Raw genomic sequence first — 23,400 nt, 5'->3', positions numbered from 1 at the left:
TGTAAGACTTGTGAATCTCTTGGGGGTGCCCGCTTTGACTTCCCATGGCTGCTGCGTATCTGATTACAAATCATTCTTATGGATGGAGCTGTTATTTATATTGTGCACAGGGGCATATCTGTTGCCCATCAAGTTCCTCCCAAAGGGCTCGGTACACGTAGAGAATAGGAGGAGCATCACCAGCATTACAGAGTGCAGCAAACACATCTCATGCAAAAGGCAGAAGAGCAGAAAGGAGAAAACTTTAGAGAAGGGAAAGAGGAAATACAGCGATTGAGAAAAACCTATGCTGCCTGAAGAAGAAAAGACATAAACTGACAATCAAGTTCGTCTGATGTTACACAAGCAATATGTCTCGGCCACCAGGAAAAAAGCAGGAGAACCACAAAATAGTAAGACATTTTTGTAAGGTGTCATTAAAACTGTGCATGGAGTGAGAATAAGCTATTATTATACTGGTGTGTTTTATAGAATCATATTTGCAAATAGCCTGAAAGTACTGAAAGGGCGGGGATGATGCTGCCAGTATGAGAGCAGAGGTGCTGGCAGTATTTATGGCTACAGTGGGACCCCCTTGTGAGCTGCCAACAAGCTTCCAGCTATTTAGCAGTGACATAAAAAAGCCTGCTCATACGACTTCTTAGAGTCTTTTTGAGCAGTAATACTGAGATTTGCTCTAGGAGCCTTGATGTCTCTCCAGCTACCTTGACTATGATATGAAATTATTTTCAGACAGTCCTGCCCTCAACATGAATTCTTGAGGCCAAAACTCTGTTCTTGTTTTGGAGAAAAGAAACTGTGCCGGCCACCTCTCTACCCCATGAACAGTTACAGGAAGAGATGGTTCATCTGGGACCGCAGCATACCTGGTACCCACTGTGTGCCTCCTACATGGCAGACCACATCTCCTTTTGGGGGTGATGTTGCACGAGCAGAGGTCCTTCTTCATCCTCCTAATGTTGTGATGTTTCTATGCCAAGGGAGTGCAGCATCACAGGATCTCAACAGCTGACTCTAAGGCCAAAATCTGATTCTTTGGGAAACAATGGTAAAACTGTAACCATTGTCTTTGAATGTTGGCTTTGACCATTGATCACATAGCACAGAATTCTATCAAGTAGAAGTTATATAGACCAAAACTTCCTTCTTTTTCTGCACATCATGTTAATATTCTCCTAAAGCTCCAGCAGTTGTTTTAAATATACCACATGCAAGATTTTCCCAAGAGGCCTTATTAAACTGCATGGTCACAAAAAGGAGTATTTTGTGCCATTAAAGATACGAGTTATTATCCTTCTTGTTCTCTGGCAGTGGTGTGTCTAAATACAAAAAATTCAGATCGCAAGTTTCCTCAGAATCTCTATCTGTGGTTAAAAATTTCTAACTGTTTAGGAATATTTTACCACAAGTCCAAAAAAACAAAAGTGCCATCATGCAGAAATAAGGCCACAGTGATTTAAAAAAAACCCAGTAATAGTATTGTGCTTTGAAGAGAATAAGTTTGCGTCTAAAAGTATAATTATGACACATGTATCTATGTATACATATATGTAACAAACTGAAGAAAGAGGAAGTTGCTAGTAAGGATAAGAGAACATAGACAACTGTAGAAGAGTGATAACAAGAACAAAGTGACTGTCTCGCTCACTGGGCACGTAACTGCATGGTTTTACTTTATCCCTAGTGCTGAGATTCTGAACAGGCTTAGGAAAGATTGGCACAAAGTTGCTGAGACTGGGATCTGTTCAGAAGCAGAGGTCTAAGTGCTTAGAGAGGCTTGTGGTCAAAGATAGAAATGCCAGGTAAGTTTATGTGCCTCTGTGGTTAGATAGTCATTAAATGAAACGCAGAGAGGAGATCTCTGTTCTGTGCTTGGATGGTTCAATTCCACACAAATGTTTCTTCAGGAACGTAGAGCCTTTGGGCTCTCTGGATGGTGAATGGTGATTTTTGATAGGAGTTGGGGCAGTGGAGAAGTTCCAGAAGGCTTTAGGAGAATGTTGTGTCAATTTCTGAAAAGGGGACAAAGGTCTCCACTGAAAAAAGAAATAGAAGTATATAATATAATTAAAGTTAATATACAAAAGTTTATGGACAAAACATACTCCAACACGTTGCAAGAGTGGCTGATAAATACAATTATGTTGACAGAGTATGCTGAAGTTTGTCTAAGGTATTTGTCTTATTACAACACAGACTTTTTGCTGAGACTAGAATAATACAGAACCTGTATGACATCCATTTACTCCATTAAAAACTTGTTAGCGAGAATTTGGCAAGGTATGCAATATTATTGTAAACAGGAATTATCACCAAGGCGAGTTTAGGAAATGGTTCCATACTAAAGACTTTGAACAGTGACTTGGTAAAGTGGGAACACTGATTAAACTCCAAGCTTTTAATGCAAAGGGAGCAGGAAGAGGTCTTTCCACCAAGCTGTTCTTCCTTTCCTTGTGTGATTTGTTCTATTGTTTTCACTGGTATTCACTATTAATTTTTCCATAGGCTATAAATGAAAAGCACCTCTACGTGTCGCAGGCCTGTAGCACTTCCTTTAATTCCTGTCCAAGAAGTTTAGTGAGAGTCAACCCAGTCTCTCGCCTAAGGGCCAGCTGCTACTCCTGCTAAATACACTCAATTCTGCAGTGTCGTGGCGGTGATCTGGCAGGGCAGGGTGGGAAGAAAACTTCCTCCAGATTGGTGCACAGCTTTGTGAAGGAACTGGAATATCAGTGGATATACTATTGTTCTATTGTAAAAGGACTGACAGCTCATTGCCTTTATTATTCTTCCTGCAACTAGATGCTTATCATTAATCCTGGATGGCATTTGAGAGCATTTATCAATCCAGCATACATATGTGCAGTTAGACGATGCAAGAATGCACCTGATGAAAGTAGCTATATCCCAAGAAATGGTATTTCTGACAAGCAAAATCCCTGTACAGAGACTCAAGTGATGATCAGTTCAGTTTCTGTCACACTTGAATAGTGGATTTCAGCGATTACATGCCCATGAACAAAAGTTTCTTTATTAATGTAAATGTTATTTTTGCTTGCTTTTAATACAGTAGCAGTTCAGTGGAAAAATTTTATTCTAGTTTGCTTCATTTTCACTTTCCACCTTTTCTGGCAGAGCAGAGAACTTTTTGTACTCACGTATGGGGCTTTGGTAGCCCAGCTGTGCAAGGACTATGAAAAAGATGAAGATGTCAACACCTGTTTAGATAGAATGTAAGTACTGTTCTAAATGTTCAACTTCATTGATACTGTTATTTGTTCATCTATATGTTACCTTCAGCTGTTATCTTACGAGTTCCCACACTCAATCTAGGGGCAGACCGGCCTCTCGCCTTTAAAAGACCATGCCGCAATGAGCATGATAGCACAAATGGTCAGTGAGGAACTCATTTTTACATGGATAACCGCTTTGGAAAATGAAGATCCTACGTTTATAGGATCCTGTCATCCTGACTGAGATTCCTAGGCACCATCACAGTAAAAACAATAGCACAGAAAATCAGCAAGAAACAACTTTTGAGCTGGTTAAATACAAAGATCTTTGGCAGAAGAGTAAGGCTTGTGTTTTCAGGCAAAAGGGACATGCAAAATGGATTTACAACAATCACAGTGGACAGAATACCTGACCACTTTACTATTAATCTGAAAGTTTGCAAACAAGCTATAGTCCGATAGCTAGCTATGGAATTGAGTAAAAAAAACACATTGATTTGAGAAAAGAAAAATAATTTATTCATAAGCTAAGAAGGGACTGTATCCCTCAGATACTTACTTTATATTTATCTCTCAGTCAGCTCTGATAAAAATCATACACTTCAAAAATACACAGGCTTCTTTATGATGCTATGGTAGAAATTTTTCAAGGATTGTTTTGGACGATGTGAAGACATATTTTGCTCCTCGTGTTTTTACTATTATAGCTGTTTCTATAAAATAGTTTTGGTTTTGTCCTGATAAAGACTTGATAAAATAATGACAGATTTCATTAAAGCAACATGAGCATCTTTACTTCTGTGAAGAGACGAAAACAGCTTCACTTCAGGAAGAAACCTTATAGATTAGCAGACCTGTGACAGTTGGGGACGGTATTCTTAGGTATCTCTCTCTCTCTATATATATATATATATGTACATATATAATCTGTAGTGAGAAGGGTGTTTTTCACTGTACAGTTGCCAAATAGCTGCTTGTTAATTTATTATTCATTTGACTTTGCAAATCCAAGGCATAAAAGTCGAAAAGGATCTAAGTAGTCTTGTATATCACCAATACATACCTTGCTAACTGCTGATGACATATTTACTAACATTATTGATATTGATACTTGGGCAATAAATAAATATTCCATAGTTTTCTGATGCATGACATGCTGCAATTTTAAACTTCACACTGCCAAAACTGCTTTTTGGTCTTGTCATCACATTAGACATCTGATCACTTTTTGGGTTCTTATCAAAGACGCAGTACAAAATCAGTAAGGAACTCCATCGAGTTCAGGCTGCCTCACTGAGGGTGTAGGGCCTCTGACAAACAGGCAGAGACTGCCAACATCCACATAAATGGAAAGGAAAAAATCCCTAAGAACATTTCTGAGTTGAGTTCACATTCTTGCATAACATTTGTGTCAACCTCTTTCCCTTTTTCAAAAAATACTTGGAGGCATAGCTGTTTTGCACACTATGTAGTTACTGACCTTTGCTAATGTGTGAGAGCTAGGAATGAATATTTGTTGTATAAAAAATTCCATTAACTTCCATCCTTTTTTATTTCATTTCTCTGAAATTGTAATGTTTTAAATACAAAATTAAGGTGGTGCTGTACCAAAACTATGTATTAACTAGCAACTTTTGGATTCTTTCTGCAACTAGTAGATGAAGGGAGAGAACATATTAGAAAAAAGGACAAAGAAGGAATTGTGGAGGAAGAGCGAAAAATGAGGTGAAGAGATAAGAGGATAAAGTGAAAGAGATCAGGTGTGAGTTCATTTCGTTTGAGTTTTCCTGGCACCTGAACAGTGCAATGAGGGTGCCCAGGATTTGCTGAACTCTGTACCAGCCCGGAGGTGAATGCTGTGACCTGAAGGGACCATTGCTTTGCTCTCCTTGACAGAGAGGCTGTGAGATGAACTCTGGGGATCATAGAGGAATGGAGAAAATCCTGTGCTATGTTATCCTGTCATTTTTTTAGGGACAAAGCAGTATTAATCAGGTGTATTATTTGTATATTATTTAATAGATTATACTCATTTATCTAAAATTAATATTTATTCATATATGTAAATATAAATGTATGTGTAGGCAATGTGTATATAAACAACAGTCATATCATCCTTGCCAAGAGCGTCGTGCTTAAAGGACTATTCCTTAAATGACTATATGAACAGCAATCCCACTGTGCTGCAAAATGTGATAGAAAGAAGAATCTAGACCAGCAAAATCTGTCGTCCTCAAAGCCATGGATTTAGGAACATGCAGCTGTTTTGGTGAGAAAGCGCAAGAGGCAGATTAGGGAGATGGTAGGTGGAAAGAAGTTCCCCATTTTGAATGGTAACTTTCTTTGTTTTCTTCTTAGGGGATATGGCATTGGTGTAAGGCTGATTGATGATTTTTTAGCTCGTTCAGCTGTGAAAAAGTGCCGCAGTTATTCTGAAACCGCAGACATGATTGCACAGGTAAACAAGATTTACATTTTCTAGAGCTTCATCTGCTTCAATGGTCTTGGCTTTTCCCTCCTCCTGTATCAGCTACCTACATTTTCTGCTATATCATGATTGTCTTCTCAAAACCCACACATCTCCACAATCACACCCATGCTTCCATTGGGTGAAATACAGCCTTTTCCTTATCTACAATTTCATATCAATTACTTGCTCACAAAGGTTGGCCTTGAGAGGAGACATCAGTTTCTACCTCTGTAGTATAGTGTTACATCAGGGTGGGAAAAACCCAACATTCAACAGAAAACAAAAAAATGTGATGTGTAGTGAGAGAAGAATTTTGCGGATGGTCTCGATAAACCCACAGTGGTAAGTTTACCACAAAGGGTCATCAGAACCACAGAACTGGTTCACATGGGTATTTGTTTTATGTGTGAGTTGAGGACAGAGAACAGAATGGATGAGACAGAATGGGATAGCACCTGTGAGAGGCTGCCAACCCCTGACCTAAACTGACCTTAAAATGAGTTGCTGAGCTGAAATAAAAATCTTTCTATTCCTAGTAGCCTATGAGGCATTTTGACATTAGAAGAATTTAAAAGTTTCTTTTTGTTTGCTGCAGCTTAAGCTGATTTCTTCTACTCTTGCCACAGAATGCAGTGAACAACAAAAAATGATCTAGTTTTAATGAACTTCAAATTATATATTCCCTCACTTTTTTCTTTTTCTAGGAGCATAAGCCTTAACCATCTCACACAGATCTTAAACTTTGATATTCTTACTCCTGCCATCTGAATCTCCTCAGCATCTCCATAATGATCTTAGATGTCTTTTAATCTTAAAATGGTAATATTAGGAATAAGCTGCAGGATTTTCTGCAAAAGGAAGACACAATGGTAGCAGAAAAGAACTGTAAGAAAGTAAAAGAAACATTTTCCTCACTACCCACAAATCTAATAATAAAATAAAAAAGATAAAATCAGAGTGGGTACTTTCACTTTCTTTGATGGAAATTTCCCTTTTATTGAGTAGTCTTTCACACTTCTGTCAGACCATAAAGATCTAGAAAGAAATTTAGTGGCAATACACGGGTTCCTAAAGAGGTATCTTTGTCCCCATGGGCAAATCAGATCTCCTGGGGAAGCCCAAAGAAAAATCCATAGGACATCCAGCTGCTTTAGACTGCTGAGTCACTTCAAAAGAGGTGGTAGTTCATAGACACTGAGTTAGCTCAGACTACTACCTGTTCAGGTCATGGTGAATGATCCCTTTTATCCTTTATGATTTTCAGCTATGAAGTGTTGCCAGTGAAGATATGCCTGGCCTTTCCCATGTCAAAAATTAACCACACTTCATAACAAAGAACTGCTTGCTGGGTAGTCTTTTGTCTTAAGAGAGCATCAGTTAATTGAACTGAGATTCATTTCCATTGGCTCATTTTAGGAGACAAAAATATGCCTGGCATACTTTTTGATTGCTTCAGAATTACCAGCAGCATCAGCTAAATGTGAGCATTACGTTTAACCAGTGACTGCAGAACTGGGAAACGGGAGGCTTTCTGTCCAGTTAGCTAAGGCACCAGTATACACTGGTTATACAGGAGTATCTTAGTTCAAAGTGTACGTGGATGTCATCAGGTGATGTGTGAACGTGCTCACATTAACCATATCAGAAATACCTATGTTAGATCTGACTGAAATGGAGGGACAGAAGTTATGTTATCATTCCAAAATGCTTGTCATAGAGGAACTGATGGCAGTTGCAGAAATAGAGAAAGGACCTCTTTGCATTTGCTGTTGCGGGCAGGGCTATATAGTGCACATGTGCACAACACCCCCCCCCCCCCCCCCGCCGTGATCTGCCAAAGTTTAAAGCAGGAGCGGGTGACATTACTAAAAGCCAGCCAGATCCCATTAGCTCATAAAGAAATGGAAACTAAATTTCTTCCCAAAGTAAAGCATATTTTGAAGTGTCAAATCACGATGATGTATAATAAAGCTGCTCCTTTGGAGGAGCTGAGCCAGGGTAGAGGATCCATTGGAGATAGTGAGGACAGCTGAATGAAAACCCTGAGACAAGCAGCATTTCAATCACTGTATTACAATACACTGTCTCATTAAAAGAATGATACCAGGCTGCAAAATCACATTTTTGTTCATTTTTATGTTCTTCTTCAGATGGTATTTGTACTTAATTTTCTCTGAATTTTCATGTATATGCCAGATAGATACCTGGTTTTCTGGGTCTTGTTCCTAATGATTCTCTTATTTCCAAATGCTTTAATACAGTTGAACCATCATTCTTAAGTATAGGGGATTCAACAACAAAATAGAGTGAGAAATTAACCATCAAAGTAAGGAAAAAGACATTATTTCTCTGCAGGTCATACTTCAAAAGAGACTTACTGAGAGAAATAAAATTACTTGCAAAGATTGGAACCAACTTTAAAGCACACAGTCTCTTGAAAAGACTATTTTTAGCAAACTAAAAGAGGAGTTGTGTAGTAGGAGTATAACCTTTCTGAGGCAAAATGGGATATGGAAAGCATTTTTCAGATTTCCTTGGCGAAACATTTTAAAATAGTCCTCAAGCACATTTGTCTGAGGCACATACCAACAAAACATATGTAAAATGACCCAGCAAGTAACTGCAAATACGCTGTTAAAGTTGTTGGTTCAGAATTACACAGCTGTTTACATGATCTCTAAATCTTCAGCAGAAGTGTTCTCAGCCAAGAGAAAGTGCTTAAATACTTAACTGCACTAACTCTTCTGAGGTAGAAATCTGTTTCAGGATGACTGTGTAGAGTAAAACCAGTTAAAAGTTAAAGTAATTAAGGCAGTTAAGCAGTTCAGGTAAACATAGCTGTTACCTGCAGTCCTTTGGAAAGCAGAGGAGAAGTCTACAAGATCAGGCTGTGGGTGTTCCCCACGGAAATGGAAAGAGATGAAGTGAAGGAAAAAACATAAAATGAGGAGTACAAAGCCAGCTTGCCATATTAAGAAATAAATACCGGAGGAAAGGTGCCCCTAAGGCAGTGACTGAGGGCTTAAAACTTCCACCACTGGTTCAGACTGCAAAGCCTGAGATTTACTGCTAGTTTATACTGGACTGGAGAAGGGCCAAGTTATGATGAGCCAAAGTGAGTTCTTCTACACTGAGTTCCCATGTTGCTCACTGACTTCTCATGTTGGTGCTGTGACTTTGCATGCTTACAGTCAGGATTGAATAAAAAAAAGATAAAATAGGTCATGTAAAAGTAGGCTTTCTGCTCACTGGCAAATTGGGATAAGAAAATGGAAACCAGTTGAGGTCAGTATTAAGAACAAAGCTCAGTTGAAGAAGTAATGTCCAAGACTGGATTCAGAATTTGCAACTGAATATAACTGAGGATTATTTTTGAAATGAGGGTGATAATTTTGCTCTATAATCCTACAAAATTCCTCTTCACAAGACCCTGACATCATTGAGCTGATCAAAAGAGATGCAAAAAATAAAGAGCTTCTGGTTTTAGATCTAATCCTAGAACGATGTTACCTTCTATAGCACAATGTCACCATGCCCCAGGAGGCGTCTGTGTGCTGCAGGTGGGAGCGGCTGGGCCATACCCTCTGGTCCTCAGTGAGCTACTGCTGGCTCACAGGCTCCATAGCTGTCTTCGTACAGTGCTGTGCCTGAGGATGTATCCCTTGCTGGAAAGCAGTGGCTGGAGACATGGGCTTTATTGTAGAAGCTCAGTACCCTGGGAATGCAGCAAACGTACGTCTCTGCAGCTGCTTGTAGAGAAGCCCAACCACGTCACCCCCAAGCCCAGAGCTGTAGGACAAGAAATGTGATGTCTCTTCCCATGGCAGCTCCTTCCACACAAGGTGCCTATATATTGATATATGGCCAGTCTGAAAGTCTGACAGAAGCTGGCAGAATTTCGGAAGGTGGTAAATGTTGTTTTTCAGATCTCAGCAGTGAGAAGGAAATGAATACAGCAGGTTGCTGTGCTAAGTGGTAGACAGTAAAATGAAAAATGAAATGCTGCGCTGTAAAGAGTAAAGTTTGTGAGTGCATGGAATCAGTAACAGATGGCAAGACCTTTAAAGCATCTTGCTCTTCCCAAACACTGACTGTGGAAAAGTACTAAGAATGAAGACTATGCTAGCAAAAATGTTATTTTGGCTGCCTTTCCCCTTCTAAGCAGATTAAATCTGGTCCTTCATTAATCTTGTTATTATGTCATCTGAAATTATGGTTTCAATTTTTTTAAGTCTGTACTATCACTTCCTTTGCAACATTACTTATGCATACAATGTTTTGTAGTGAAAAGTCCCCAGTAGTATACAAAGGGACTGATAAGATAATGGCCTCCTAAATATTTCAGTAATTCTAGACTGTATTTGAGCACCAGCAAAATGTTAATGAATTTTATTGTTGTTGCTTGAGAGAGGTGGGTTGCTGGTTGAGACGTTGAAAAACGGCAGTGGTTCATTTTTAATTTTGACTGCACAGATTTCTTGTTTGACATTAACCAATATATAATCCCATTGAATTATAAGTAACATTTTCAAAAGAAAAGATTTTGCTTTATATGGGTGTCATATTGATGGTGAGCCTATGTACATGTCTAAATAGATATTCTTTTTTCTTCCATTTCATATTGATAGAAATGAGACAGATTTATGGATCCAACTTTCAAACCTGCTCATTCATACTACTTCCCTGTCTTTTGGAGTCACAAAGAAAGATTGAAAAGACCTTTATTTTACCCTCTGAGAAGTTGTGTATGGTAGTTTTAAAGGAATTTCTGTCCAGTCATAGCCTGTTTTTTTAAAATATGTTCATATCTATTCACTGAATTACTTATCTAGCTACTTATTTTTTTCTGCTGAGACTTTTTTACAATTTTCACTTTATAGCTTTGCAATTTTGCCTTAATTTGGTGCTCCATTGCAAACCAGCTACTGGTTTTGCATAGTTTCCATGCAAGTTCTCTTTTACACAGGAAATTTTAACAATAGAATTTGGACAGATTCATCATACCGTAATGCAAAGTACAGCGGAAACTAAATTGAAAGCATATGAGGGCCTAGCACAGTTAATTAGTTTTTGTAACAAAGACTTGAAGTTTGACAGAGTAGCAGACGTGTAGTGGAATAAGAGTTAAGAGAATTTAAATGAGAAAATTGAGTTCTTAAGAGGAGAAGAAATAATAAACTGAGCAACAAAGCACAGAGAATTGGGCAGAAGTTTCCTGTTTATTTGTGCACTCATACTTTGTTGGACATCAGAGTTAACGCAAAAATCTAAATTTTCCAAGAGAAAATGTTGATTCTGCTGTTTGGGGTTTTTTTTCCAGTTTGTTTTGGATAGTGTAGACAATAGTCTTTGCCTCTTTCTGAGCTGCCATGGCAGCTGCTGAACTTTAATTCAGGGACAACATTGATACAAAACAGTTTTTATGATAGCTGCTTGTTAAACTGGCCAAAACCAGATTCCAGTTAAAAACAGAGGGTCAAGCTGGGTTTTATTTTTGTCTATTTTTATAGAACTATTCCAGCATCCACATGGCAATTGCATTCAATCGCAGGCATTTTGGTAAGACAGCACCATTAGAGTAACACAGCCCTGGGAGCGAGGGTCAGTGAGAGACTCAGGCTCCAACCAGGCTTACATGTTCAGCACCTGCTCTTGGAGGTGGAGACACTCTCGACATGAGTTACCTGTGAACACAACGTAGGGTAAGGAGAGGAGAATCCACCTTGGTTTTGCCCCTCCACAATAAAGGAGAAGGCCAGGCTGGGATGCATTCCTCTTTCAGATGGTCCTGGCTACTCGGGTGCAAAGCTTTGAGCTTTCTCTTGAGGAAAAAAGGGTACCAAAAGCCCAAAGCAGGATCCCTCCCACCCTTCCCTCTACCAACTATGCTTTTGCCTCTGTGTCCCAGCTCTTACATCACAGTCAAGACCTCATCCTTACATCAACCCACTTGTTTCCCATATTCCTTGTTTAGCTCTTTACCCTACTTAGTGCCCTCCCCTTTGCATCCCTACTTGCTTTGGTGTTCTGTGATACCAGTGAGGAAGGAGATGGAAAGCTGTTTTTGGGAAGTTTGGCCCAGGCAGTGGGGACATCCTGTTAGCTGATGTCTCCTCTCCCCTTGCATGTAGGGAGGGGGTGAGATGGGGCTGGGCAGTAGATGTTGGGGCATCTCTCATAAAGAAAGAGAAAAGCAGACAAATGGGAAGGGACATGGACCCTGAAATTAGATAGTGGCTATACCAGGAGAGAAGCCCGGGGAGAAAAATGCATATGCACCAGGCATGGTGTCAGACATGCCTGCTGTTAGGACTTTCATTTTGGCAGCGTTGCCTCTGTGCTTTCAGCTGCAGCAGGTACATTTAGGCATATAATGTGTCCTAAATCTGCTGCAAAGTGGGTCAGCTAGGATAAAAGTTTTAAAACATTTGCTTAAAGACCACAAGTTCTTCAAAAACACACAGAAAATTCTAAGCAGTGGGATTAGCTCTTGGATTTTATTTAAAAAAAAAAGAGTAAATGCAGATAGGTGTTTTTTTCTGCTGAAGAAATGCAGTATGAGAACAGCTGGGCAGAGCACCCTGTTTTGTTGATAAGAGCCTGATTCAAGCAGAGCAAAAATATGACGCTTTGCAGACTCAGGGAGACTGGCAGTAAAATGCTGCAAAAAGCCTGCCCAGTCACCCCAGGAAAAGAAACTTGGCAGAAACTTTGTTCTCCTTTTGTACAGTGTTTGCAAAGGCTCTGGACACCCTGTGTAAGAGCCACGTGCTGAATTCCAAGTGGGTGAGGTAAAGCATAGGGCTCTGGGGTGAAACGCATTTGTCAGAAGCACTGATTGTGCAGTTGCCTCACCTGTGTTGCCTGCTGGTTCCTCTTGCTCCAGACACTGTTTCCTAAGATATTCAGAAAAATGAATTCCTTGTCTTAAAATGTGGAATTTCCTTCCAGGCCCTCTGTCATACACTGGCTGCAGGCCGAGTACAAACAATATTACACAGCTCTACAGGCTTCACCCAGTGCCCAGAACGCACTTAAAACGGGAGCTTTATACCCATACAAAGGGAAATTCTCAGTGGGAGAAGATAATACTAAATATCAGTGATGCATTTCATTATTGTAACAAAGCACTAACAACATATTATGTTTCAAAATAGCATGCTATTTTTTAACAAAAACACAAAACTGCTGAACCATTTGGTAATTTCAAGTTCTTGGTACCCTACACTTTGGCTGAAAGATTTGTGTGAAAAATTACCTGGCACCTCACTGTGCCCCATGTCCCAGGCAGATATCTCAGGGACTAGAAGACCAGGGCTGATCACTGTGACCACCTGTGGCATTCTAGGTGCAACAGGAGTCCAAAGACACTGAGATGCCTTGAGTGACCACTGGTGCCTCACAACAATGCTGTACCTGCAAACGGCCTGGAAATGAGCTGGAAGCAAAACCTTTCCTTTCTGTGGGCTGTCAGAAAGCCACACACATCTTCTGTTATTATATTCCCATCTTTTAGATGGTGTTACTTTATGATCGTCTCTTGATATACATAGGATGATCATACTGTAGTGCCTTTTATATAAGATATTGTTAAAACCCTCTTGTAGAGGGTTTTATTCATCACTTTTTGCTGTCAGCTCTTGATCCAGAGCCAGCGAGCATGAACCCTCAAGTGCCATGGAGGACTGCAGGCTTTTCACTGACTTAGGAAAATAATTTCATTCCATCCTTCTGGAGCAAATTTGTAACTAGGAGGGAACATGAAGAAGAAAGAGGCCATTGTGAAAAAAATATAGAGATGGAACCAGCTAGAAGTATGCTATATTAGCAAGATATAAAAAAGCTGAAAATATATTTGATCTAGGGTATTTCCCTTCTGTCTACAAAGTCCAGCATTGTCTCTCTTTCCTCACTGATTTCTTTCTGGCCTTCTTCAACTAGTTTGTGAATTGTGCTATAATGCTGTTTGCTACTGCTGAAAGAGTAGAGCTGGGAAGCATCTTCCCATGCCTGAAAAGCTGGCAGGGGAATTGCTTCTGGTTCCTTGTTCTCAAAAAAACACTTCAGATTTCGCTCGCTCAGCTTGCTGGCGTACAGCTGGAAAATCTGCTCCAGTTGCTCCTTCTCCTTCTCCGTGTACACCCTCCAGAACATCAGCTGAAGGTGGCTGACTTTTGACTGGCAGCTGGCACAGCAAGTGGTTAGCAGGGAGAGAAGAGCCGTGGTAACTATCACGCACCAGCCTAAAATCTGGGAAAACAAAAGAAATTAGTTTCAGGTTAGGAAGGGCCAAGTGAAAATGCTACTTAAATCAAGAGCGTCCGACAGAGCAACCACTGTTTGTACAGAGGGCCTGCCACTCCTCTTGGGACCCTACTGCGGGCGTCTCATCCCAGTTTGCATTCAGTGCCTGGCATTAGTGTTAATGGGGCGTCCATACGGGGACCAAGGGGAAGCAGAAGACCTCAGGACTGAGGCTTCTCAGTAGTGCTCATTTTGATGTCTCTTTCTCAGGAATGCAAAAGTTGGTTGATTTTTACAGTGGAAGGTAAAATCCTCAAGAAAAGTTGTCTTGTACTAGAGTCTGGCTGCCTCCCCCTTCTGTTTTATAACAAAAGGAACTGGGGTAACAACAGCTGAAGAGACATGTCCGGCACAACCGCAATTCAGGTGCAGGGACAGACGATCTCGAATCAGACTCAACTACAAGACCACGTATGAAGAAAAATCTAAGAGAGGTCTAAATGATCAATCAAATCATGTCATGGCTGAATAGTGCTATACAGAAAACCGAGCAGACCTGAGAGCAGGAGTAGTGTCTGGGTAATTTAGAGAGGATATTGATGAGCGTTTATTGCAAAACTGTAACTATCTGGCACGTAGTGTATTAGAATTGCTCACTGAATTCTGTCACGCAAAGGGAAAAGTGTACAGGGAGAATAAAATATCGCAATCACTAGATAGTAAATGGTTGTCCATCTCCTGAAAGCATTAAATAAAATTACCCAGCAAAAATTAGGATTAAGACAGAATTCTGAATTGTGACAAACTGCAAAAGCAAAAAGAGTAAGTAACTGTTGTCCTAGATCAACCTTTTAAACTGTGACCATTTTTAGATGTCATTTTTTCAGACTTCAATTTTAAAAAAAACAAACAACTAGAATTGTCATAGCATTAATTAGCTAACAAGAATATAAAAGGTAGTCTTAAATTTAAAAAGCTTCTCCCAAATTGTTGTACCAGGTGGTTCACTGAAATCTAAGCTATTCTTGTGAACTGTTTTTGACTTTGATGAATCAGCCCTTTGTAGTGGAAAATCATTTTTATGCCAAAACTGGTTTAAAATTATCTTCTTGCCCAATCCTGCAAGAATGCTGGGAGGAGAGGGCATGAGAAAGGAGAAATGGCGTGTGCATTGGCAGGTCGGTGTTGGCACTGGAATAGAGCCCAATTCATCTACACACTGATTAGAAATAGTTGCTGTATTTTCAGAGAACTTTGTTTTTGCTGAAATATGCTTTTCCAGCATCATTCAACTTTTTTTTGTAGCAACGTCAGAGTTTGACAAAATTCTGTTAGGAACATATTAAAGGAAAGAGCTGCTTCCAGGGCAGAGGGTGGAAAAATGTGCTTGAAATTTGTTATCGTGGGATGTTCTGCTTTAAGGAGAGCAGAGGTGTGAATACAATTTTTTCAGGCCCAGTGCCACTGGCCTAGCCAACAGTTTTACCCACCTACTCTACTGCAATGTGTAACATTTGCAAAAAAAAAAAAATTAAAAAATTGTTTTCAAACAGTGAAACACAAATTCCAGTGTGGAACAAATCTAGGTTTCAGAGACCCATATGAACTGGAGCTGATTTCCCATGCTTTAACAATGATGATATGGAGAGCTGCGACCTTTCTCATGTGAACTCTTGCACTGATGGTAAAAAAATCACCGCCAATAAAAATCTATATTTAGCTGAGGGAATATAACAAGTTTCCTCGGGGAAATAAGCGAAACAGAGAAGCTTGACAAACAATTACTCGTAGGGACTGGTATGGAAGAATAGCTTCACTTTCTTTTATTTTTCTAGTCACTTTGTACTGACTGATGATTTCTATGGGTATTTGAGAAACTGCTCTTTTTAGCAGCTTTTCACTTTCTCGCAGCTTGGAGAATGAACCCCTGTATTCTCATGCTATAAGCTGAGTCACTGGTCTTTCACCATTCCCTATACATACAACTTAGAGTCTTAAGCACTATTTGTTATTTCCTTCTAAAATTCTCAAATAAATTGCTTTGTCTGTAGTGCAGGATTTGTCTGCATTCCACTCCTATTTGCATGAGGACTTGAAAGTAAGCCCGGCTCTTGAGGCGGAAATGGTTCCATATGGATACAATTGTCTGACAAAAACTTGCTGGCTCCACAGAGCGTTTCTCCTTCCTGCTGACAGTTATCTTTCCATCTTTCCTTTTTTTCTTAACTCCCCCCCCCCTTTGTTTTGATTTTTTGTCTCTGAATTTATTTATGTTACAAGGCAGTAAGCAGAACTGTATGACACAAATATTGTAAAATCTAATACAATCTCAGCTTTGCATGTTCTGCTTGTTTTATTTTAGTGTTTCTTCCTTCCAAGCAGGACAAAAACATGCTCTCATCTGACATCATGAACATGAGGAACGCAAACAGAAACATATTATGTAAGCAGTCACAAATCTGTCACAAAGCTTGTTTTCCACTATTTCTCTACCGTTAGTGACCTAAGATTTCATTACAGTATGATGATGGTATAAACTAGGAGAGTGTCATATGGATTTTTTTAGTAAGACAGACCTCTTTAATGGGATGACACTTGTTAATTCAGCATCCTAAACAATCCGGTAGTTTTTTACTCTTTAGAGCAATCTTCATCCAGGAAGAAAGCTTTAAGTTATCCCGTCTTATTGATCCTGCCATTAGTGGGACCCCCCAGGAAGCTCAAACTGAACTAAAAGATGGCTTGTTTGTATTTTATAAGGCAGCATCATGCCAAAACTTTATGTGAAACCAGTGGTTTTATCATCTTAGCATTTGCCACAGGTAAATCACAGCAGCCGTGCAAACTGTATAATGCTCTTTATTTATTTTTCTTACCTGGGACTGTGCTTGAAGAGTTCGTTTCAGTTCGTCACTCTCCGAAAAGGGCAAGGAGCTTTTGTCACAGGCTACCTTGTGTAGCTCTTCAAAGCACTTTGCAGATTTGTTGCGGCAAACTGCCTGTAAGTAGGCAGGATTTTTCAAGCCACTCATGGCACATTCATAAAAAGTCCCGTTGAGCAAAGCCACAGAAAGCCACATCACTGGGGCTACCAGAGCATTTAAAGTGATTTGTCCAAAGACGTAAAAGAAATGGCAGATATTCCCTCTGGGGAATATTTTTCTGGGATTCACCCAGCAGCCTGTAAAGAGTTTCCAGGTCTTGCTGTTCAAGAAATATCCAATAACTAGCAAAACAAAAGCTGGGGAGAAGAGAAACACCAAACCATACCTGAAGTTTTCATTGCTGCAGGGGCATCTGAAAGCAACAAGAGAAAACACACGTTCACCTCCCATTGTCAGCAGTGCCATGAAACTGTAACCTATAGCAGTTTTCTGGTTCATAAAGAATTTCAGGATTGTTTGGAAACCATCCATGTTTGATACTCACTACAGAGGTAAAAAATCAAGATACTTTTATCTTCAGTCGTAGCAGTCTGTAGTGGTGTAGGAGGGGAGAGCTTTCCAGAGGAGGGACAGCCTGCTGCTAGCCTGCCTGCGTGAGCGCTGTCTAGATAACGCCGTGATGTCACTGTCCGGAGAAACGTGCTCACAAGGCACCCCTCCACTAGCAGAGCAGATATTGCACATTTACAGTAACATTCATGGGTAGCAGAAGGAATTCAAGCGATGCTCTGTATAATCAAATAAGTTTGCAGTCCTGGCAGTCTTATTCTTGGTGGGTTGCTGGGTTTTTGTGACTGCAGATGGAGATCAGAGTAAAAACACACACTCGCCAATTGCAGGAGTTCCTGAGTTGTGATTAGCAAAGTTGCCGGCAGCATAGTGAAGGAACTAATACAAACACTAATGGTCCCAAGGGAGTGTGACATGACTGAAAGCAGACGAGTGGTAACAGTAAAACCACTTTGTATGGGGTTGTAAATGCAGGAACATCAAAGACAGAATAAGCAGCTTTCTGCTGTACCTCCCTGGAGTATCACATTGCTCCAGATTTGCGTCTCTGGCTCAAGCTGATCACAAAAGAGACAAATCTAATTTGTTTTCCAGCCTGTCTCACCCTTCCCCCTATTTTCCTGGCGTAAAGCTGTCTGCAGGATGCTGCATCCTAAAGTTTGCCCTCTGATTCGCACACAACAACTTGACGCGGCAGAGTTTCATCCTTTTGCAGGTTGCTTTCAAGATGTACCTTGGGGTCACCCCTAGTGTGAGCTGCAGCAGTGCCGCAGGAAATGAATTCTCCTTAATCCTGGACAAAAACCCACTAGTGGACTTTGTGGAGGAGCTGCCAGCAGAACGAGCATCGCTTTGCTACTGTAACCTCCTCTGTGGGGTGATTCGAGGTGCCTTGGAAATGGTAAGGAAGTGCATGTCTGTTTTCTCCATTCTTTGTCAATATGCAGAGGCACAGGAAAGCAAAACCACTTGCTCAGATAAATGAAGGAAATTTAGTAGTGTTTAATCTCTCTCTCAGATTAAATGTCTGTATCTCAATAAAAGAGGGCCAGACTGATCCTGGATCCTGAGGCAGAGCAGCACAGGGGTTGGCTCACCTCCCTCCCTGGCTCTTCCGTGGCGGACTCAGGTGCAAAAGCCAGGTGGGACCGGGGAGCCAGCTAACACGTAACGTGCAGAGCCGGCGGGCGCGCTGGACTCCTCTGCTGCTCCTTCAGCCGATCTCGTTTGCCTGCATAGGTATAACCAGTAATAGCCATCCCTGATTCTTTCCAAATACATGATGATAAATAATATTCTCAGGTCACCGCAGCGCCTGCTGAAAGGGAGAACAAAGTGTGGATGATTATAATTTAAACCCAAAGCATCAGAAGTGTATAGGATAGCAATTTTGTTCTTAAATTTAAGACCTTTACAAAACCATACACAAAGAGCATCATTTGAAAGTCTCTGAGTTGTAGAGCCTCTGTGCTGTTTTCTGGAAGAAAACTTTTGGGCTGCTTTATGTTTCTGTCAATATCTAATTTGTCATGCATTTCAAGAAAACAAAATCTGTACAAGTATTATGTATGCACGTCAGGCTCAGAATTATAGTATCTGATATAAGACTAATTAACAAAAGTATTATATCACTAGTATGTGACGAGGAAATTTTGTGATCACAGAAGTACACAATTTAGGTTCTTGGAAGAAAGCAAAGCACTGGAATGAACAGTAATGTATGCTATAAATTCCAGTGTATATAAACTTCCTTTTCATTTACTTAGTTGGGAAAGATATTTTAAAACAATCTAGCAATCTGTTTCTTATGAAACCTGAGAAAGGGGGTCCCCTTGTGGTAAGAGAGAGAGAAAAAGCTCGTTATACTGGAGGAAGAGGAAAAACTGGGCATTTCTTTGCTTCACTGATCAGACCTGATTCTTTCTAGGTTCACTTAGCAGCAGAAGTTACCTTCCTCCAGGACAGGCTGAAGGGCGATGCTGTGACAGAAATAGGAATTACGTTTTTAAGGAAGGCTGAAGACAGAAAGCACAAAAGAAATAAATGAAAGAAATACTGGGAGAAACCATTGCTGAGGGATATTTTGCACCTTTTGTTTCTGAAGGAGACATGCAGGGCGAAAATGGCTTCCCTCAGCCAGCTGCACCAGTCATACATTTAACAGGTGAAGAGAGCTGAGCAGCAAACAGGAGGGGCAGAGCACGGGGAGAGCAATGTTAATCGTCATGACGCAGATATTGCTATCAAAGATGAAAATAGCCTGCCCTTTCTTCTCACATAACCATGCTCTTGAGCTCAATGAAAGTTTTATCTCAGTATTTAGTGCATGCTGGATGCAAAATACTCATTTGGACACCAACTGTTTTCAGCTAAACGTGACCACCTTTTCCCATTTTGTTTGTTGGTAATGTTTGAAAGCATGGCTGCTAAGAGATGCTTTATTTCGCTGGCTGTTGGTGGTTAGGAATAATGAATTCATTCGCTGTGCCTGCTGTATGCGGCATCTTGCTGTCAGCTGCTGGGTTTGGTGTGTAACAATTTGCACACTGGACATCCTTTGAAACTAAAGAGGGATGCAGCTTCACTGATGGCAGGAGCAGGTTTGTTACGGCTCTTTCAGGCCCCAAATGCAGTTTTGCTGGCATGCCTGTTCAGCCCCTTGCATCTGATGACCCCAGCAATGCTTGTGTTGCTTCAAGCTATGGGTCTTTTCATGTCTGTCTTCTCTTCAAGAGCACTGATCTTATGACCACGCTGAACAAAGCATGGCATATTTAATGTGTAGTCACTGTGGATCTGTACTTCACCTAAGGAAACTTGAATAAAAATTCAGAGATTGCCACACAACCGGTTTGCTGGTCCTTGTGTCTCTTCTTACCTGACCTTCATCACCAGGCGTTGAACATCTTCCACATGGCAGTGGACTTCTGTTACACAACATGACTGAGAAGTACAGAAATAGCAGCCTCACAGAGACCTGAGTTATAGGAAAGGTTTAATGTTGTCCGGCATAACAGAAGATACCTGGGTAAGAGTGGGACAAAATCCCAAATCCCAGGTCTCAAATCCTAGTGCAGTACTCTACCCACAAAGCCAGCTCACCTTCTTCTCACCAAAGCACTCCTTTTAATCTGAAATAAAAACCCTCAGTTCAATCCAGTGAAGCCCAGAATGAACTCTGATTTTATCACTGTGATTTGTACCCTTATCTGCTATTTTTCCTTCAGTCTGTTTACCTCTTAATTCTGCTGAGTGAGGGGCACCTCTCACCTTGGGGTTCACTCCCACCAAAGCTGTACAATCCACACAATAATCTTTCTCTCTTGGCTTGTCTTAATTGTGAGGTACAATGGTGGTGTAGTGTAATGGAGCTTTAAGAGAACAACTCGTACGGAACAAAAACTGAGCTATTCATTACCTTGGGTTCAGCCCAACATGGTGTTGCTACCTGCTACAATAAAGAGTTACAACATGGAACAACGCCTTACAACCAGTAACAAGTTTCCCTGCTTCTTTTTTTTTTTTTTTTTTTTTTTTTTTTTTTTTTTTTTTTTTTTTAAACAGGGCTGAAAAGTTGTGTGGAGTTTGCCTGATTGTGAGCCCTCGGTGGGGTTTTTGCTGGTTATGCCTATCTGGCTGAGATGGACATGTGGCAACTCTGGCTGACTGCCAAAAGGCTTTTTACAAGGCAATGACCATTTTTCCTTTTTCCAGCAACAACCTACCAAACAAATATTCTCTTCTCTTTATTATTATCTTGATAGTGAATAACCTATACTGTCCTTATTTTGTAAGATACAATTCTCTTACTTAAACCTCTGTTGCATTAGACTTACACACAAGTGTGTATGCACGCACATGCCTATGGTAACATTTTCTGTCAAGGTCTGCACAAGCTAAAAAGTGTCAGAGTCACCACACTGCAGCGACATGGCGGCTGACTCCTGTGTATTTAGGGCCTATTAAAGAGTTTCTGCCTGCACGCATTAGCTAGCAAAGTCAGAGCTGGATATTACAACATTTTTAAAGCAAGTACCATTATCGTCATCCTGGGGCCTTTGCAGTTTTGCCACACTGGCTTTGGTGTGGCCAAGGCTTCCTCCCCTTCCTTCAATGCCAAATACTTGCCGTGATGCTCCGTGTAGGACATTAAAGCCATTTCTTCAGGTTTCAGTATTTCAGAATAAACAGCTTGAGGAAATGTTTACTTCTACTTGAACATGGTAAGTTTTGAAGGGTAAGTTTCTACCGTGCAAATGAACATATAGCAGAAATGTCTGAGCCAGTCAGGGCAGCACAGATAAAAGATCAAGCCAAGAGGCGATGTGAGAGTGCAGACTAGGCTGGGTTCATACTCATGTTGTATCCCGCTTGTGCATCTGGTCCTGCAGCAATCACTCCTCTCAGCTTGGCTCTGTGCTGGGCAGATGTGCTCGATGCACACGCATTTTGCTGTTAGTGGTTTTTGTATTTTCTTCCTATACTGGATCACCTCATCCATTGTATTCTAAAGATGAAGTAAATGAATGTTAGGTAGAAAAAAGGTAATAAACAATAGAAAAAATAGTGACCCACACTACTGACCATGAGTTGCTGATATTAGCTACCCTATGCACATACAATTTTAGCTTGTCTCGCTTGGTAGCATATTCATAGAATCATAGAATCACAGAATGGTTTGGGTTGGAAGGGACCTTAAAGATCATCTAGTTCCAACCCCCCTGCCATGGGCAGGGACACCCTCCACTAGACCAGGTTGCCCAAAGCCTCATCCAACCTGGCCTTGAACACTTCCAGGGATGGGGCATCCACAACCTCTCTGGCCAACCTGTTCCAGTGCCTCACCACCCTCACAGGAAAGAATTTCTTCCTAACATCTAATCTAAATCGACCCTTCTTCAGCTTAAACTCATTACCCCTTGTCCTGTCACTACACTCCCTGATAAACAGTCCCTCCCCAGCTTTCCTGTAGGCCCCTTCAGGTACTGGGAGGCTGCAATTAGATCTCCACGGAGCCTTCTCTTCTCCAGGCTGAACAACCCCAACTCTCTCAGCCTGTCCTCATAGGAGAGGTGCTCCAGCCCTCTGATCAGCTTCGTGGCCCTCCTCTGGACTCGCTCCAACAGCTCCATGCCTCTCCTGTACTGGGGCCCCCAGAGCTGGACGCAGTACTCCAGGTGGGGTCTCACAAGAGCGGAGTAGAGGGGCAGAATCACCTCCCTCGACCTGCTGGTCATGGAAGTGTTTCTCAGTGCTTTGTTTTAGTGTACACCCTTCTTTTGAAGGTGGTTAATAGAGCAGTCACAGGTGTGCTGAAACTTCTCTGTGAAATTTCTTTTGCTATAAATGTAATTACATACAGAAGATATGAGTGTTACATAAAGGTGAGGAAAATCAAAACTCAAACATGACTGCATACAAAAACAATAAATAAATATCTGCTTCTATCCTTATACATAGATATAATTTCTTTCCTTCCCCCAAAGTCACTTCATCCATGAAAAACAGACTGCCACCATTGCCAACAAGCTTGAAGCCTTTGCTCATTCATTTTAATTAGACATGCCAGCTCTGTGTCTTCCCTGAAGAAGCTTTGGTAATGAGACCCTGGCAGTTGCGACCATGAGTGGAAAGTGGCAAAAGTCCACCCAGATCCAGCTGAGGAGATTAACACAAATTCTGAGGGTGTTTTCACTGCAGCTTCTAATCATGGAATGAAGTAAGGCATGGCTTGTTCCTGGAAGCTTTCAGTCTATCCTGGATTATTTTATTGTATCTGTAAGGTAAAGCCTGGCCCCACTGCATCAAGGAACATTTTGGCACCGATCGTAATGGCGCCAGGACATTGTTTCCTTCCCATTTTTAACATTTCAGAGTAGATTTATCTTTCTCTAGACGTCAATGAACAAATTAACTCTTCAATATGAGAGATAAAATGGAACATTTTTAACTGAACCCTGCTTCCTGGAGGCACAAGTAACAAATTGGGCACTTGTTA

The 23,400-nt window shown here is 40.8% G+C and overlaps 2 protein-coding genes across 3 annotated transcripts; one reads left to right on the top strand and one right to left on the bottom strand.

Moving 5' to 3' along the window:
- Positions 1–20,238, top strand: TRAPPC3L (trafficking protein particle complex subunit 3L). The gene is made up of 5 exons (XM_010309090.2): positions 1–392; positions 3,136–3,233; positions 5,592–5,691; positions 18,118–18,303; positions 19,330–20,238. Exons 1-5 carry the CDS (start codon positions 351–353, stop codon positions 19,447–19,449), a joined length of 546 nt encoding a protein of 181 aa, XP_010307392.1. The 5' UTR covers positions 1–350; the 3' UTR covers positions 19,450–20,238.
- On the bottom strand, positions 12,210–18,331 carry CALHM5 (calcium homeostasis modulator family member 5). 2 transcript variants are annotated; one of them, XR_012834516.1, is made up of 3 exons: positions 16,824–18,331; positions 12,962–13,953; positions 12,210–12,599 (listed from the first exon to the last, which is right to left on the bottom strand). XR_012834516.1 is itself a non-coding variant. In XM_010309089.2 (2 exons), exons 1-2 carry the CDS (start codon positions 17,361–17,363, stop codon positions 13,564–13,566), a joined length of 930 nt encoding a protein of 309 aa, XP_010307391.1. In that variant the 5' UTR covers positions 17,364–18,331; the 3' UTR covers positions 12,210–13,563. The 2 variants fall into 2 exon arrangements, 1 of the variants encoding a protein (XP_010307391.1); XM_010309089.2 differs by having other exon boundaries at positions 12,210–13,953.
- Positions 20,239–23,400: the final 3,162 nt, after the last annotated feature.

The sequence above is a fragment of the Balearica regulorum genome, chromosome 3, assembly GCF_011004875.1.
Source record: "Balearica regulorum gibbericeps isolate bBalReg1 chromosome 3, bBalReg1.pri, whole genome shotgun sequence".
In the NCBI taxonomy this organism is placed as follows: Eukaryota; Metazoa; Chordata; class Aves; order Gruiformes; family Gruidae; genus Balearica; species Balearica regulorum.
Note: the sequence above shows the minus strand (reverse complement) of the source record. Positions and strands in the feature narration are given on the sequence as shown.

Coding starts and splice junctions, on each gene's coding strand:
- TRAPPC3L (XM_010309090.2), top strand. CDS start 351: ATGTCTCGGCCACCAGGAAAAAAGCAGGAGAACCACAAAATA. Junction 393..3,135: donor AGCAGGAGAACCACAAAATA/GTAAGACATTTT, acceptor CTTTTCTGGCAG/AGCAGAGAACTTTTTGTACT. Junction 18,304..19,329: donor TTCGAGGTGCCTTGGAAATG/GTAAGGAAGTGC, acceptor GATTCTTTCTAG/GTTCACTTAGCAGCAGAAGT.
- CALHM5 (XM_010309089.2), bottom strand. CDS start 17,363: ATGGATGGTTTCCAAACAATCCTGAAATTCTTTATGAACCAGAAAACT. Junction 13,954..16,823: donor CTCTTCAAGCACAGTCCCAG/GTAAGAAAAATA, acceptor TTGTTTTCCCAG/ATTTTAGGCTGGTGCGTGAT.